We start from the raw sequence: 16,041 nt of genomic DNA on the forward strand, positions 1-16,041 counted from the left end.
TTGGAGTTTATAATATACAGTATATAAATGAAAGTGAAGAGATGATCAACAAAAGAATAAAATAATTATTACTTTATTACACTGATTAATACACAGAGGTTAAATTCTCTAGTAAGGGTGCAGGGAAGTAGGATTAAGGCACACAGAACACTAGGAACACTGCAGGTAACAACACATTGGAAGTTGACTGTTAAGTATACAGTTAGTCTGAACAAATTACATGGAGTTCATGGTTAACAGGGTGTTAATATTTTCAAGACAGCATTGATTTGTATAAAGGCACTAGTGCATCGTCACAAAAAATACAAGATGAGGTGTAGTCTGACAGTTGTCTTCTACTCACTATTCTTGTCATATATATTGTACTTTGCTGTTTTTTTGGCTATTCTATGTGATGTTTGCAGCACAAAAGTAACATCATTCTTAAGACATACGCTAGAAAGAGGCACAGTCGTTAGTCATTGACTTGCAGTAGTCCTGCAGACAGGAGGTTTTGCGTGTTAGCCATCAGAAGACAAAGTAAGCCTTTTATAGTACTATAAAAAACCTTTAAAACTAAAGAATGGACAAGTGTACACGTGTAAGGAGGTTTGCTTTGAAAGTCTAATAAACTACGGCATTTACAACTACTCTGTGTTTCCACTACGCATTGTTGATATTTAGAAGGACGCTGGACTTACAGAACACATGGTTTCAGTGCAATGCAAAGCATTATTACAGCATTTAAAAAAAGGCATCTCGTTGCTAATACTGTGGTTATGGTATGCAAAAGTGCTGATATAAATTTCACTAGTGAGCAAGACCGATGCCACTTAATGGTAACAGGAAAACAACAAACACACAGACCAAATTTTCATTATTTTACAAGCTGTTCGTTTGTCTTTTGGTCTACTATAGGATAATATTGCCACTGTTCTGCAAAAGTTTGGCTAACATACACAACGCAGGTCTAGATTCAGCCTGTCAGAATAATTCATCTTTCAGGTAAAGTATGCATTGTTCTTGACAGTTAAAAAACAGTTATACCCTGTAGTGAAATCTCAGACAGTGCATCACAGCATTTTAGAATTTTTTTTTCTTTTAAAGACACTATGTAAACAATTCTTGGGCTGGTTAGGGAATGTTAACAGGGTCTTAATACTAGTGTGTTTACTCCGCAGCTGTATTCTCTAACACTGACAGAACTGTGAACAAAAACACATGACAACATGGAATGTAAAGCCATTGCGTTACACAACCACACCACTGAATGTTCATCTGATGTGTTGAGTTACTGAGTCTTTTTAAATGTTAATTTTATACAAAGTCCGTGAACAAAAATCCTCTTCTTCAGATGAGTTATTTAGAATTAGTGCTTAATTATTTAATTACTGAATACAGCTGGATTACAGTGGTCCTCGGATGAGACCAGCCTGGTAGAAATTTTGATGTAGTTCAGACAAACACCATCTGAGGGAGACAAATTTCACAAACTCTGTAGCTGTTCAAACTGCCACAACTGGAAAATAATTAAAAAAACATGCTGACTGATAAAACGACACAACAGGCAGATCTTCTAGTTCATGCTGCAAGTGACACAGTTGTGCAAACTGTCATCCGTCTCCATCTGTCCGTCCACGTGACTTTCATAGGAGTAAGACATTGTGTGCATTGTGGACTGTGTGATGTGCGAGTGGGCTCCCTGATCCTGAGGGCGAGGTCTTTTCTGCCCCGGTGTTCGTACTAGCAGCATCTCCTAGAAGACAAGGTCGGCTGTCGGCTGAGTTTAAACGACTCGTTGCTGTCCACCTCAGGGTTTCCCAGGGGTGGGATCTGTTTACCTGAACACACGAGTCAAAACCAGTGACAGAGTGGTTGACATTGGAAATATGAATGATATTTTTGTATTTTGAATTCACATTTGCGAAGAAATCTGTAAAATTTTAAACATTCTTTTCTCTCTGCGTGACAGTAAAACTTTATTAATTCAGTGGTTTTCAAAGTGCGGGGCAGACCCTCCTGGCAGGAACACAGATATTGCGGGCAATTCAGAGCAAATTGAAACAAATTTAGATTTTTAATATTTTCATTATTTTTGCCACATTGTGAAAATTGCACTGATTTTTTAATTTTATTCCATTTGTTCAATGGGAACATAGGTTTTATAGGAATGACAGTGTTTTAAAGTGAACAAATAACTGTGAATGTGTCAACACAGGACGGTGAGACAATAGTAATATCAACTGAACTTTCTGGACTCTGATGCACACACAAAAATGTAACAACTAGTATTTCAGTTCCTGTGTAATCTAATAGTTGGTTTACTGAAAAGAAGATGTGACCCAGGGGGGTCTGTGTTTTTACTATAACAGATTGCATTGTAGGAATCTATTACTAAATCACTGATTTTATAAACAGTATTTTTCTGAAACTACTCTTCTTGATGTATTTTTGCAGATGTACTTTCCCAGAAGTCTGCATATATGCACATATCAATAGGCCAAGCATTACATTTCAGAAATAGAAAATATATTTAGTGAATATAAAAATAACACAGTTTTGAAACCTACTGATTTTCTGAAAGAGCTCCTCCACGTTAACAGCATTTCTGGCACTAGTCTCGATGAAAATGGCTGCGATCGATTCAGCAAAGTCTTTAGCCTCCTTCATCGGAACTTCCCTGTTAGAGAGAGGAACAGACACCACGGTGAGTCTAACATCATCCCTGAGTGGAGAACACCAGTCAGGACTGTTTGAAAAAAGAAGCCAAAAATACACATTCTGGTGACCTTTATTATGGTTTACTGTGACACAATGAGGATAAAACACTTGGTTGTCAAGGGGTTAATGATCAAAAGAAGCCTTTTCTCTGACCTCAGCATTGAAGTCGCCTTAGAAGTTATTCTTTCTCTAAAACAGGGACAGTCCAAGCAAATAAATCAAACAAAGACCTCACCTGATGTCTCCTAGATCGTTCTTGTTCCCTGCTATAGCTACAACAATGTCTTCTGGACCGTGCTCCTTCAGCTCCTTCACCCACTTCTTCAGTGTCTGGAAAGAGTCCTAAAATACAAGAACATGTCCCAGTCAGGTCAGGGGCACTGGAAGGAGCTGTGTCACATCTACTCTCAGTGTTTATCAAATAACTTTTCCAGTTTTCCATGAACAGAGTGGAGAAGAACGACACTTTAGGAAGGAAATAGAAGCAAAGCATCAAGGTGATGGAAAAGTCACTGAATTGTTACATAGTTTTAACTGGCTAAGCAGTAACGACAGGTCAAAGAAGTATTTTGTCACAAAATATCACAGCCCCGCGTAGGGTTATGTAACTGTTGTAACTTCCCTAGAAACGGGGAAAAGTGCTGTTTCCCTCACCAGTTTAGTTATGTCATAGACAATGACAGCAGCAGCAGATCCTCTGTAGTACATAGGAGCCAAGGAGTGAAACTGACAAAGAAAAAAAAAGAGTTTCCATCAAGATTTTTTACATTAAACGTCCAAGGAAAGTTAATAATAATACATTATATACATTAGAATGGTTGAGTATGTGATCAGAAAGGAGTAAAAACACTGATTTAATGATGGCAACATGTTAGTGATGGGAAATATTGAAATTGAGAAAATAGTTTTTTTAATCTTGCTGCTAGTATTTTTATATATATATTTTTCCAATATCTGTATACTGCTGTGGTGATGCTCTACCCAAGAGTTGAAATTGAGGATTTATGGACAGATTGCATCATTTAAAAAAATAAATGTGTCTTAACCATGGTATAACACTTTTTGTGTCTCGAGGAGTATTAGTTTTATGCATTTACACGTGGCTGTTTCAGCAGCACACACTGCTCCTGACTTTAGACACATACACTTCTTTTTTACTGTGTTTCATTACAATAGTTATTGCAGATGCTGAGCGTCTATCTCACATATTTAAAAATCATTCCTTCTCAATAGACAGACAACACAGAATCTAACTTTTTTTTTTCAATTTTCTTGCAAAACTACCAGAGGTTCCCAGATGAAGAGGTTTGTATTACGTCCATTTATTTCTCCATTTTATATTTTTAGCACAAATACATGTAAAGCACGTAACAGAGTGTAAGCAGATCCTCTGGAGGACACAGTGGTATTAATCAATTTGACCGCATCTCTGTGTAGTTCTGTCGCTCACCATCAAAGCACATACTTTCTCCATTAGCCACATTATTTCAATAAGACATTTTACCTGCCATAACAAACCCACCAGCTGCTGGAATTCCACAGTGGACAGTCTAATACAGATTTACGACCACAGCGTGTCAGAAGCGGCCTGTAGCAGAGGTGCTTTGGACTAAATTCTAAGTCCTGCACTGTGTGGCTATATGTAGCTCTACATGTACAATGTGATTTTTCTTCTCATATTTTGAGATTAAAATCAATTTTGTATTTTTTAACCTGTAAATAGCATCCAATAATTCTAATTTAAACGTGTGAAGTGAAGTTTTTGGATGTCAGAAATCCAACTTGATACTTGATATGTAATTTGAACTCTGGCAGCCCATTAGAAAAGTCATTTGAACTCTGGCAGCCCATTAGAAAAGGCAGGTCTGCGCCTGCTGCTCAGCCTGTAAAATCAGAAAAAAAGCTGCAGAACAAACTATACCGTGGTATTAATAATGGCTCCAATGAATCCACCAGGGTGCCTCGGGGAACCATCTGCATCTAGTTTAAGACTTTTGTTCTCACCTGCCTTTAATTACACCATAACAATATATGATTAGAGAGCAGGGCAAGTGGAAATGGCTCAATGCTATCAGGCTAAAGTGAAAATATTGGCAGCTAATTCAGTCTGATGTAAATAAATACAATTTCCATTTACTTTTATTTACAATACTAATGTCATTCAATCACAACCTTCTTTATTTTATAGGCTGGTCTTCATGTTTCCGCTGAGTTTGTACTGGACATGTTGTTGTTTTCCAAACAGACAGAAACAGAAGAGAGATTAATAAAGTGATATTTCAACAAAAGAGTTGGTGTGTGGCGATGATGTCCGGACACCACGGTATCTATTCTCATTCACAAGCAGGAAATACTTGCCCTGGTGTTTTTTTCCATGCTGTAAGCAGCCCTGTGGAGCCTTGACTACACACACCGACACACCCAGCCCCTTCCACTGCCTGCACTGAATCATTTACAGAGGTCTTATGATCTTTCACTCCATGTAAATCCTGATTTCTCACACTCCTGAAGAGCCACCAACACTGAGACAATAGTGTCACTCATGTCTCTAGCTTCGTGATATAGTGTGAAAGAAAGTCAACATAGTTTTATTAAAGTGTGACTCAAAAAGTTGTGACTGTATTTGAGTAAACTCTCACACAGTGGTGATCCAGTGAAGAAACTCTGTAGCGTAAAAACTCACTCGTTCCTGTCCTGCAGTGTCCCAGATTAGAAACTTGTGTAGTTCATGTCCACATGGTACTGTCTTGGTCAGGAACGATGCTCTGTGGACAGAAATGTGCAGAGAACATTCTATCAGACAAGTAAAGGCAAATAACATTTTCTATGGAAATGCATGTCCACATAAATTATAGATGTTTTACTTTTACTCATAATAGCTAAATGTATATTTTCACTTCTTCCTCTTCTTCTATATCACTTAAAAAATACAGTTTTCTGCGACTAACTTCACCTTGGGTCATGGTCTCTGGCGTAACCCTATATTCGTTCTATAATAAATTGCTCTTACCCAATTGTGGGGCTAATGTTGTGGTCAAATCGATCCTGGACAAAGCGGCAAACAATGCTGGATTTCCCCACTCCGGTATCCTAAAAACAGAAAATTCAAAGTCATTTGCAGTACAGCAGAAAAAAAAACACATCAGGGCTCACTATTGACAAATGATGACAAGAACGACACCAATGTATTCAATCAATTAAGGAAACTAGATATAAAATAAAAAACGGTGTTGTACCTGCACACTCCACTAGGGGAACTACAACACCATTTATGCACTACTTACAGTGGAGGCAAGGGGTCAACTGTATGGACTATATATGTCAAATCAAAAATGTTGGTCACATAGTTTTGGCCTGCCTAAAAAGTACCGAGTAATATGTAATCAATTAAGACCGCATTTTTAAAAACTCGTTAAACTGTTTTAAGTCACATTTTTATGCTTCGATTTTGTCATAAGACAAGAAACAGACCAAAACACACGAGTGTGTAGAAAACAAGAAGAAATTAGGAACAGTTTATGAGTGCACAGAGTCCGTGTCGTTACACACAAGTGTGAGATTTGAGACATGAAAGAAATATTTCATGAATGTTCTTGAATCGCCCACAACAGTTACATGATTGTCAGAAACATTCGGTTCCTCTTTTTTAAAACTCGAGTGATGGTTTTAGCCGCCCCTGACCATCCCTGTTTTTTTTTTTTCTTCATTCCTTCTTTTACAGACACCGGGTTTTGCTAACACAGCAGGACCATAACGGATGCTGACTTGTAGCGGTGTATGACGTTACTGCTTAGAAACTGGAAAAATACAAAATCCAATGTTTATTTTTTTATATATAAGAAATGGGTGTCACACAGTGTCTGAATGCGTCAAACTGTATGCTGCGCTCACTGGTTTAAGAGCTGACGACATTTTAGTTAAAAAAATGTTTACAACAAGTTTGTCTCCTAACTAAAACACAAACTAAGGAAAGAATACGTTTTGAAAAACTAAAAAACAAAACACACAGGTTACACCCTTTAGTTTTTGTTAAAGTGCTGCCAACGTTAAAACGCCGTGTCTCTGTTGTTTCCACTCAGAGCAGACTGAAGAATTTTACCCAAATTCGGATCGACAAAAACGGGTAACTTACCCCTAACAGGCAAACTTTGAGCTCTCTTATAGCCATGGCGAGTCGTGCAGGTTTTTCAAATCATTATCTGCTGGAGTTGTAATCAGTATCTCTGTCTCGTCATGTTTAAACGCCGATTTCGTTGAAAATTATTTAGCTCTCTCGCCTTTGTTGAACAAACTGAGCTCCAGAGTCAGACAGATACCACTGAACGCCTCATCTGTTCTGTCAGCACAAAATTAAAGGACCGTGGGGCTTCCGCCGGAAGCTTTCAAAATAAAGATCAGCTACTAGTCTTGAATTTATTACAGAGACTCAAAAGGGACACAGAGAAAAGACTAAATAAACAAACGTTTCTGGCGCTCACCTGTAAGTTTCAGTTGAGCACGTGACAGTTTCAGGTGCACACCATTCAGAATTGTAGAGACATACGTTGCATTCTTAATACACTTCCATATATAGCAAATAATTTCATAAACATGAAAATTTAAACGTTACCTTTATTTTGGAAACACGTTATTTCCGGTAGTGGGTGTATTTGAGCAATTCCAACCTGATAAGGCATCTTTTCAAATAGGAAACTAGGTCAAAATAAAATATAGACACAATTTAATTTAAAAAAAAAATTTAAAAAAAATACAACTTCATCAGGGTAAAGTTTCAGAGAATGTTTTATTAAAATAAGACACAATAAATATGGGCCACAAACCCAACTCAAGGTGTAATTTAGAAGAAAGGTAAACACTTACATGACTTAGATTGATACTTTATTCTTCACAGCATTAATCCATCTGCAACAATACGCTACGAAAGCCATGAACAATATAAAAATAAGCTCAGGAGAAGCTTCTCAGCCAAGTCAAGCATTTATCCTCTTCAGTCACAGGGTTGAAGAACACACTGAATCATGAGTCCACATGAGATTGATTTGAATTGCCCAAAACCAAAGCAAACACAGCCACACTAACATAGTTTAAACTGGACATGGGTTAAAAAATATATATATGACAAAACAAAAGAGCTGAAAATACAATATATTTGCAATTTTACAACAATATACAAGTATAATCATTAGGACAGGGCCATAATACACACTTTTAGTCACAGTCATGGAACATTGGTGAAATTTAAGGACAGGATTTCCTCCTCATCTTAGAAACAGTCTATACTTCAAGTTAGCACTCTTAACTGTTCAGGTGTGTTTCTAACTCCTTCATGACAGTGACCTGAAACTCTTAACAGGGAGTACTTTGTCATGTTTAAGTACTGACAAAGAAAGGTACAGTTTTATAGACAAAGTAATTGTTTCATCAACAAAAGCCAACACTCATCATTGAAGATGATAGTCGTTAGTTGCAGCTCTTGACTTCATACACAAGTTAAAAAAGAGCAATGACTGAAATAAAATGCACAGCAAGAGTAAAGAGACCTCCTGTGTGACTATGTACAGAGGCTGCAGACAAAAATGACACAGTGAAGAAACACCATCTCCTACCTGTTCTTATTGGTGCAATCAATGACTTGTAAGTAAGGCTGCAAAGATTACACAGAGTCAATGAACAGATCAATACTACATTACTGAACAACTGTTTGTGCGAAGTGTCAATTTGCACTTGCAAACACTTCTTAAAGTAGTATTTTCTCATGTTTTTCTAACTCTATTGCATAATGTGAAACTAGTTGATAGTCAGATTATTCTGTCAGATTAATCGGTTGCAGCCCTACAGAGAATGTATTTACTCCTTCACCATGAGAAACACTGACACCTGATGATGCTTTAAAGTCAGTTGTTTCATTTGCCGTTTGTGTTTCAAACCACAGCTGGGGAACACAAAGCTGTGGGTCAAAAAAAATAAATATTCAATCATTAACAACAGACTCAAACATGTACCCATATATTACTACAATGTTGTTAATTAAATCAATGTCATTTTCCAAGTGTATTCTTGAGAATACTACTTAAATATATAATATATAGACAGACCAATTACAAATTAATTATTATTTAGGAAGAGCTTTGTTTGTGTTAGTGGTTCTCTACGTTCATCTTCATCTTCGTTATGGCACAGTGGTCTTGGTTTCAACAGGTTTGCAGCTAGAGACTGAGTTCATCTTTACAGATTATTTCTTACATCTTTGCGTGTGAAAAATAAGATTTTCATAAACTGCTCTCTCTCTCTCTCTAGCTGTGTCCACCCCTACATGCAGGCTTGGCACTGGACTTTAAACTATTCTTTATCCTCACCGGTTGTTGGCTACGACAGTGACTACATTTCTATTTCTTTTGTGTCTTCTGTGATAATGAAAACAGTGAAGTAAATCTGTGCTGTTAGTTGGGGGGACATTTACAGGATTTTTCTTTTACATGACTGCCACCAAAAAACAAACCCCTAATAAATGCACTGATCAGGTGACATGAAGTCTCCAGTGGATGACAGGTGACACTACAGGACAACAGCCTTCATAAACCTCCCCGACCTGTCATTTGTTTGCATCTCTCCTGTCTTTGCTCGGTGAGGGTTTCGGGGGATCCTTCGCTGCTTTCCCATTGGCTGAGGCAACAGGAGCGGCCGTGTCGGTGTTAGCAGCCACTGTGGTGACAGTGCGTTTTGTTTGCTCCTCGCTATGAGCCTCGGGGCTTGGTTGAGTGGGCGGTGCCGGGTCAGGAGGCGGCTGGACGGTCAGTTCTTGCTGCAGTTTTTGATTCTGCAGTAGACGCAGCTGGACACGAAGCTCCAAGATGGCCTCCTGCTCCTCGTGAATGGCCTGGTTCAGGTGTGTGTTTTTGTTCTTTAGACAAGACAACAGTGAACAGATCTTTTAACTTTTCCTTTATAGAAATCAAATTCTAGAAATTCCATAAGTCACCGCACAGGTGAAAACAAAGTTGTTCCTTCTGCTTTCCAGTTCCACCTGCCTGGACTTAAAATGTTTACACACAATCACTTCCTGTGTTGTGTCTGATCAGAGTCCATTTATCAGGCAAACATTGTTACATTGATTCAGTTTATGGAGATTAACAGGGGCCTTAAACTATTTAAATATTATAAAGGGAATAATGTAGTGAATTGAGGAAGTTAATAAATATTTGATTGTTTGGTATCTAAGAACATCTGAGTGAAGTTTCACACAGTAAGAACGGTAGTAGACAGAAATGTGATGATAGTTTAACAGCTGCTGACAAGATTCATAATGGAATCACTATTACACAAGCACTTCTTCACTGATTAAATATTTCTTCTGTTTACTGGAGAAGTTAGACCTCAGTGTTTAATACAGATCTTGTGGATTTACCTCTACTCAAACTTGAGTCTAAGACGATCCTCTATTATATATCATTAAAGGTTTTCCTCACCTCCAGTTCTTCATTTTGCTTCTGCAGATCTTCCAAAATCATCTGCAGCTCCTCCTCATCTTCGCTCTCACTTTCACTGTCTGATGAATACTCCTCCGTTTCGCTGCGGCCCTGCTGACGACTGCAGTAGAAGACAATTGGATTATAAAACGTATCCGCGTGAGGGACGTACTTTATTCCCACAATGACGGGACATGTCGTACCTTTGTATGTCAGCGATCTCGGCCCGCAGCCTCTCGATCTCTTCTTTCTCATTTGCTATTTGTCTACGAAGCACCTGCTCCAGTGAGATCAGCTCCTCCTGCTCCGTTAGGATCTCATTTTCCTGCCGAGGATACCGACATCACAGTTACCAACAGGAAAGCTCCAGACATGCTGTTGGTCAGAGTGCACTCTATATCAGTGTGTGCAGTTCAACTCACCTGTGCTAAGAGGAGGTTGATGACTTCCTCCTCATTCTCAGTCATTTCTTCTTTTGAAACATCTTCTTTCGACAGGCTGGCTATCTCCTGAGCTATTTTAGTTTCACATTCCTTAAAGAGAGCGAGATATGATCAGATATTTGCAACAACGCTGTTTAAAAAAAGGTTTAATTAAACTTTTAACTAATAACAAATAATTTTGACAGCTGTTGATGTGGCTGACCTTAACTAATAACAAATCATTTTGACAGCTGTTGATGTGGCTGACCTGGCGTTTGGCCTCCCTTAGTTTGCGTTTAAGAGCCGTCAGGATTCGCTGAACTTCCCAAAGTCGCTCTTCTTTAGACAAATCCTTCACCCCTGCCTGCAGGTCTCTGTGCAGACAGTTCAATAAGAACTCCTGCAAAACAGACATTTATGTTAATGGATGAGATTTGGCCCCATTTATCTCATGATGACCAGATGTCAGGACGCTGTTTTATGTTTCTCATCTTTGTACCTGTAAATACCCATTCCAGGCCTATAGGGGGCGCCAAGTACACATTTAAAAGTCCTGACTGAGAATTTCATTGTACAGTACACTCCCCAGTAGTCATTAGGCATTTAAAGACACTAACACTAAACCAACCTGACGCCTGATCTCCTCTTTGATGCTCTCCTGAGTCTCAGGCAACGCCGGCATTGTTGCCATGTTGGACCAGCGAAGAGGTCTCACCACTGGCTTCAGCACAATATCGCCAAACAATTCCGTCACGTGTGTGAAGAAGATGTACAGAACTCGGTTACCAATCTGAAAACAAGGTGTAAAGTGTGGATAGGGTTACAAGTGGAAGCTGACACACTGACACATTAGTGAAGGAACTGTATGATGAAAACTGATACATTTCCATCCACTCATCTCATGTATGCATTTGTACAGCTAAAAGTCAACATAATGTCAAGTATAATTACATTAAAAACAGTATTCCATATATTCATGGAGATATATTTATTGACATTGTTGCTAATTGATGCTAATTTTATGCAATATTAGGTAAATAAAAGTGATTCATATCTGGCAGAAACCACCACTGCTGCTGTTGCTTGAGAATAACTGGAGCACCCTGTCGGGATAAATTAGCACACAAGACTGGGCCAGGGTTTCTCAGAACTGGTTAATCATGTGGAATGTAGTACCACTGTAGCTTAAAAGAAATTTCTGATCTTTTACACAAAGTTAAGGCAAAACAAAGAGAGAGGATGAAGGTGAGAAAGAGATAGAGACATGGAGAGGACTAGAGGTGATTGTCCTCCTCTCACCTGTATAGTGGGGTTAAGGACAATGGAGATATTCTGAATATTCATCTTGGTGTCAGCTTCCTTGGAGATGACATGGTTCATGTGTGTGATGAGCCAGGAGAGGAGTAGTCGACTGTCGGGTGACACCTCCGACAGAAGCTTCTGAAACTCTGTCACCTTCTCTGCCTCCACCTGCCGACCACAGGCGTCCTCAAAGCGCTGGGCCAGATCTCGGCCTAGCAAGTTCTCTGGCAGCTCACGCAAGTACTGCTTTAGTAGACTGGCAACCGTGTGGGGGTCATACTCCTCCAGACAGGGGCACTCCTCCCGATCATAAGCCGCTTTCAGCTCATCCACCTTTGACTTCATACCTTCAACATACAAATAATCAGATTATCTGTCATACACACTACCGTAGATTCTAGAAAATAGTCTGGAGAGAAAATTAAATCTTCAACATAAACAGGTTCCTTTACCTGAGACCCGGTAGATTCCCTCACATTTCATGCCATAATTTTCAATATAGTCCACACACTCTCTGAAGATGGCCGGCAGCTGAATGCCATCGTACAACGTTGTCCTTTTGACGGCTTCAGCCAGAGAAACGCCAAAGATAGGCCTGAAGGTGGGGGCCTCCACTGGGACTGCCTCTGCCTCTGTGGTTGGTTTCTTCTTCTTCTTCTTCTCCTTCCACTGTTTGACCACATCAGCTGCAGTCAGGTCTTTGGATTTTTTATCCTTGCTCTTGTCTTCCTTGGGGCCCTTCTCCTTCACTTTGAAGTCTTTCTCTCTCTTCTTGGAGAAGCTGGGCTTCTTGAAGACGTGGATTCCTTTGGAGCGTTTCATCTTGGACGGGCTTTCTGCTTCGTCTGCAGAGCTGTCCTCCTGGAATGCGGCGTAGCCTTCCGCTGTAAAGGCAAAGAGAAACAAATGGTTGAGGTTCTAAGGTTGATGGTTCTAAGGTGAGGATGGAAACACTCGAGACATTCGTCTCCCGTTCTTAAAAACAACTATGGCAGCGATGAAACAGGAAGAGAGAGATGTGTGAGATAGAGGGGGAGAGGGAAGAACGGGGACTTGAAAAAGAGGTCATCTCCGCTGATGAAGCATCGCTCCCATTGCACTTCACAGACTAAATATAATTTTTGTCCTCTGAGCATATCAGGAAAAAAAATGTCAAGGACACAATTATCTGTACTGTGGGTTTCCCACAGAAGATCACTGTACTGTATATCACAACAATGCTTCAGTCACACCCACACATAACTCCCAGGGTGCATCCTGGTCTAGGAAGCCCTGAGAAATCCACATGTAAAGTGGAAGAAGAACCTTTAATAGATTGTTTAATAGATTTCAGTGATAGTCAAAGCAGCACACAGTGGACAACATTTCAGGTACTACTGCTTTCAATCAAATAGCTTGCAGTGAAGACATAATCAATTTGTGGGGTTTTAAATAATTGTTAGAGTTTGTTTTTTTGTTTTTTTGTATTTAAATAAAGGAAATACTCTTTAAACAAAGAGGAAAACTGAAACAGACACTTAGGTGTCAAACCATTAAAATGTTTATACTAATTAACCATAAGGTGGCTGTGGATTATTAGTGATTAACCATTATTGATTTTGATTGTAGTTAATAATTATTATTAAATCAATTATTCATGCTGAAGCTACATTTCAAATATGACAAAAAAAGTTTTTAATTTTTATTTATAACTAATCCAAATAATATAAATATTAATATGGAAATTGTCAAGAAGGTTACAATTTAAGGTTAAAATATTGTTTAATAGATTTCAGTGATAGTCAATAACTCCCAGGGTGCATCCTGCTCTAGGAAGCCCTGATAAATCCACATCTAAAGTGGAAGAAGAACCTTTAATAGATTGTTTAATAGATTTCAGTGATAGTCAGTAAAGAAACAAGATCTTGTTCTATTTTAAGTAAATGAAAGAAAAATAATTATGTAAATTTCCCCATTGTGGGATGAATGAACAACTTCTTAATCCTAATGAATTTGCACAATCATTACTTACTCCTCTTCTCTTTTTTCTTAAACTTGTTCTTCTTCTTGCTGTGCTCTTTGTCATCATCTGAGACGTAGGCATCAGGTGCCTCGTGATGGTGGCCATCGTGAGGTGGTGACGGTTCACCAGTGCGGTACAACCCTGGAAACTTGGTCGGGCTGATTTCCTCAGAGCTCGGGCTACGTGCCACACCCCCTGGGTGTTCAGCCCTGCGCTGCTCAGCCGGACTGCTGCTGCTGGGGGGCAGGAAGCACTCAGTCATGGCTGCTGTGGCCTGGTCACTGCTCTGGCTGCGTGGACATCACCTCTCCATCACACCTGTAGTACAAGTAAATACTGTCATTGTTGTGATCATCCTAGGTGAACATCCTATGCTGTGGTTTGGGTAAAATCAACTTAATATATCAAGATTATTTAGGTTTCCCACCAAATAGAAAGCAAGTGTGTTGAAAAACAAAGTCAGTCATGCTGCAGTGTGCTGGGTTTGTCTTTTTTCAGGGTTGCAAAATTCAATGTTAGTGTGAAAAAAACAATTACACTAGTAGCTATCAGGGAGGTCATTCTGTGTGGATATATCTGTACTTCTTCAGTTTTACTTTGCTCATAGGAGCAGAAACACTTCCTGCTGCTGGACAGAATCCACCAAAACTGCCACAATACCTGTCGTTTTATACCTCCTTGTGTGTTTCAAAAAAAAGTTACAGATGTCTTTTTGTCACAGTGTCCCAAGTAAAAGTTTCAAAGTTTACTAAGACAGCTTATCCTAAAACTAATGAGTTATTTACCAATTATGCATAAGTAGAAAGAAAACCAACAAAACACACTGTGTAAACTAAATATAGAAAGTAACGAATATGATTAGATTTATGGATTAAATTTTGAATTTAAGTTAATTAACATTGTGGCCATATTTACATGGTTCACTACATGAAAAAATAAAGTGTATCAAGCCTTGGAACAACATTTAAATAAAAATATCAACACATCTGCCCTAATGTCCTGAGCTACAGTACAGAAATGTGGCTAAAGGACTTTCTGTCTGTGTGACATCATCTCTAGCTTCACGGTTTTCTTTGTACGGATAGTTTAAGGAGATAATGTAACTAAATGCAACCGCTAACATGTCCTGCCATTACTGTGAAATACTCGAGTGTCTTTCTGTACTTTCCAAGGAAGACACATTTACATATGTGGCAGTTATAAAGTAGAGGCTGTGGTCTGAATGGATGGGCCCATAATCTGACGTTACTTCAACCAGCTGCCGACCTGCTAAGCTAACTAATTAGCCCCGTAGCTCGCTCCTGGTTCAAACAACAGACTCGCCCATTTAAAAATAACATCACGGCATACAAAGTTAGTTACAGGTGCAAAGTTTCAGTAGTCATCAGGCTTATTTTGTTTAACAAGTCAAACATAAGAGACAAAAAACTTTACCAGTGTCTGTCCCGTTCGACCAATTTCAGCGATAAGCTTCCGGTTGTGTATACAAATAACACCAGTGCGCTTGCGGGTCGTCAGAAGTGCACGGTGGGAAATGTAGTTAAACAGATCCAAACGTAAGAAACTGGTGTATATCTACTACTTATACACGCGAACATTTTGAGTATTTAGTTGTCATTTACACATTATATATTTATCATGTTCACTTTGGGTCCAATTCTTTTATAATATTATAATATTGCGTTGAACTTGCCGCACCCATTTCACTGCTGGTGTACGTGACAAAATAAAAATATTGAAGTAAGCTACAGTAAATATATAATGTTAAACTCTAGTGTTTATATCTTATAAACATTCCTCGTCAATTAATAGTGCGTGTTTATTTACATTAAATCTGGGGCAATTGGAACAAATACCTTTTATTTTTTTCGAATGAAGCAGCAATATCTATATTTAGTATATTATTGTTGAATTAATTTTTTATTAACCGAGGTTCACCTACAGTACTTTTACAAACCACCAGTGGGCTCTAGTATACACCGTTGGATGCACTGGTCTGGTTTAATGGCCCGGGATGACTCTGGGCTGAATACAGATGTCTAAGCTGCAGTGGTGTTTTGATCCCAACCACCCGTTCGCTGTTAAACAAGAACAACTGTCAAACTATCTTGTGTAAGTCATCTACAGTATTCAGTGTATTTACATCTAA

The 16,041-nt window shown here is 38.8% G+C and overlaps 2 protein-coding genes across 2 annotated transcripts; both read right to left on the reverse strand.

Moving 5' to 3' along the window:
* Positions 1 to 57: 57 nt before the first annotated feature.
* rab31 (RAB31, member RAS oncogene family) lies at positions 58 to 7,055 on the reverse strand. Its single transcript, XM_008334641.3, has 7 exons — positions 6,833 to 7,055; positions 5,711 to 5,790; positions 5,384 to 5,465; positions 3,355 to 3,426; positions 2,936 to 3,042; positions 2,550 to 2,659; positions 58 to 1,820 (listed from the first exon to the last, which is right to left on the reverse strand). Exons 1-7 carry the CDS (start codon positions 6,866 to 6,868, stop codon positions 1,723 to 1,725), a joined length of 585 nt encoding a protein of 194 aa, XP_008332863.1. The 5' UTR covers positions 6,869 to 7,055; the 3' UTR covers positions 58 to 1,722.
* A 409-nt stretch (positions 7,056 to 7,464) lies between these two features.
* On the reverse strand, positions 7,465 to 15,457 carry ralbp1 (ralA binding protein 1). The gene is made up of 10 exons (XM_008334643.3): positions 15,327 to 15,457; positions 13,902 to 14,210; positions 12,343 to 12,774; positions 11,888 to 12,237; positions 11,217 to 11,378; positions 10,857 to 10,988; positions 10,589 to 10,699; positions 10,370 to 10,491; positions 10,167 to 10,287; positions 7,465 to 9,601 (listed from the first exon to the last, which is right to left on the reverse strand). The coding sequence occupies exons 2-10, from the start codon at positions 14,152 to 14,154 to the stop codon at positions 9,293 to 9,295; spliced, it is 1,992 nt and encodes a 663-aa protein (XP_008332865.1). The 5' UTR covers positions 14,155 to 14,210; positions 15,327 to 15,457; the 3' UTR covers positions 7,465 to 9,292.
* Positions 15,458 to 16,041: the final 584 nt, after the last annotated feature.

The sequence above is a fragment of the Cynoglossus semilaevis genome, chromosome 20, assembly GCF_000523025.1.
Source record: "Cynoglossus semilaevis isolate Cse_v1.0 chromosome 20, Cse_v1.0, whole genome shotgun sequence".
Taxonomy (NCBI): Eukaryota; Metazoa; Chordata; class Actinopteri; order Pleuronectiformes; family Cynoglossidae; genus Cynoglossus; species Cynoglossus semilaevis.

Excerpts from the sequence above, each read along its gene's own strand:
- rab31 (XM_008334641.3), bottom strand. The coding sequence starts at position 6,868 with ATGGCTATAAGAGAGCTCAAAGTTTGCCTGTTAGGG. Across the intron at positions 5,791-6,832 it reads TCAAAGTTTGCCTGTTAGGG|GATACCGGAGTGGGGAAATC; the intron begins GTAAGTTACCCG and ends TTCTGTTTTTAG. Across the intron at positions 3,043-3,354 it reads TCTATGACATAACTAAACTG|GACTCTTTCCAGACACTGAA; the intron begins GTGAGGGAAACA and ends CTTGTATTTTAG.
- ralbp1 (XM_008334643.3), bottom strand. The coding sequence starts at position 14,154 with ATGACTGAGTGCTTCCTGCCCCCCAGCAGCAGCAGTCCGGCTGAGCAG. Across the intron at positions 12,775-13,901 it reads TAAGAAAAAAGAGAAGAGGA|CGGAAGGCTACGCCGCATTC; the intron begins GTAAGTAATGAT and ends TTGCCTTTACAG. Across the intron at positions 10,700-10,856 it reads TAAGGGAGGCCAAACGCCAG|GAATGTGAAACTAAAATAGC; the intron begins GTCAGCCACATC and ends GCTCTCTTTAAG.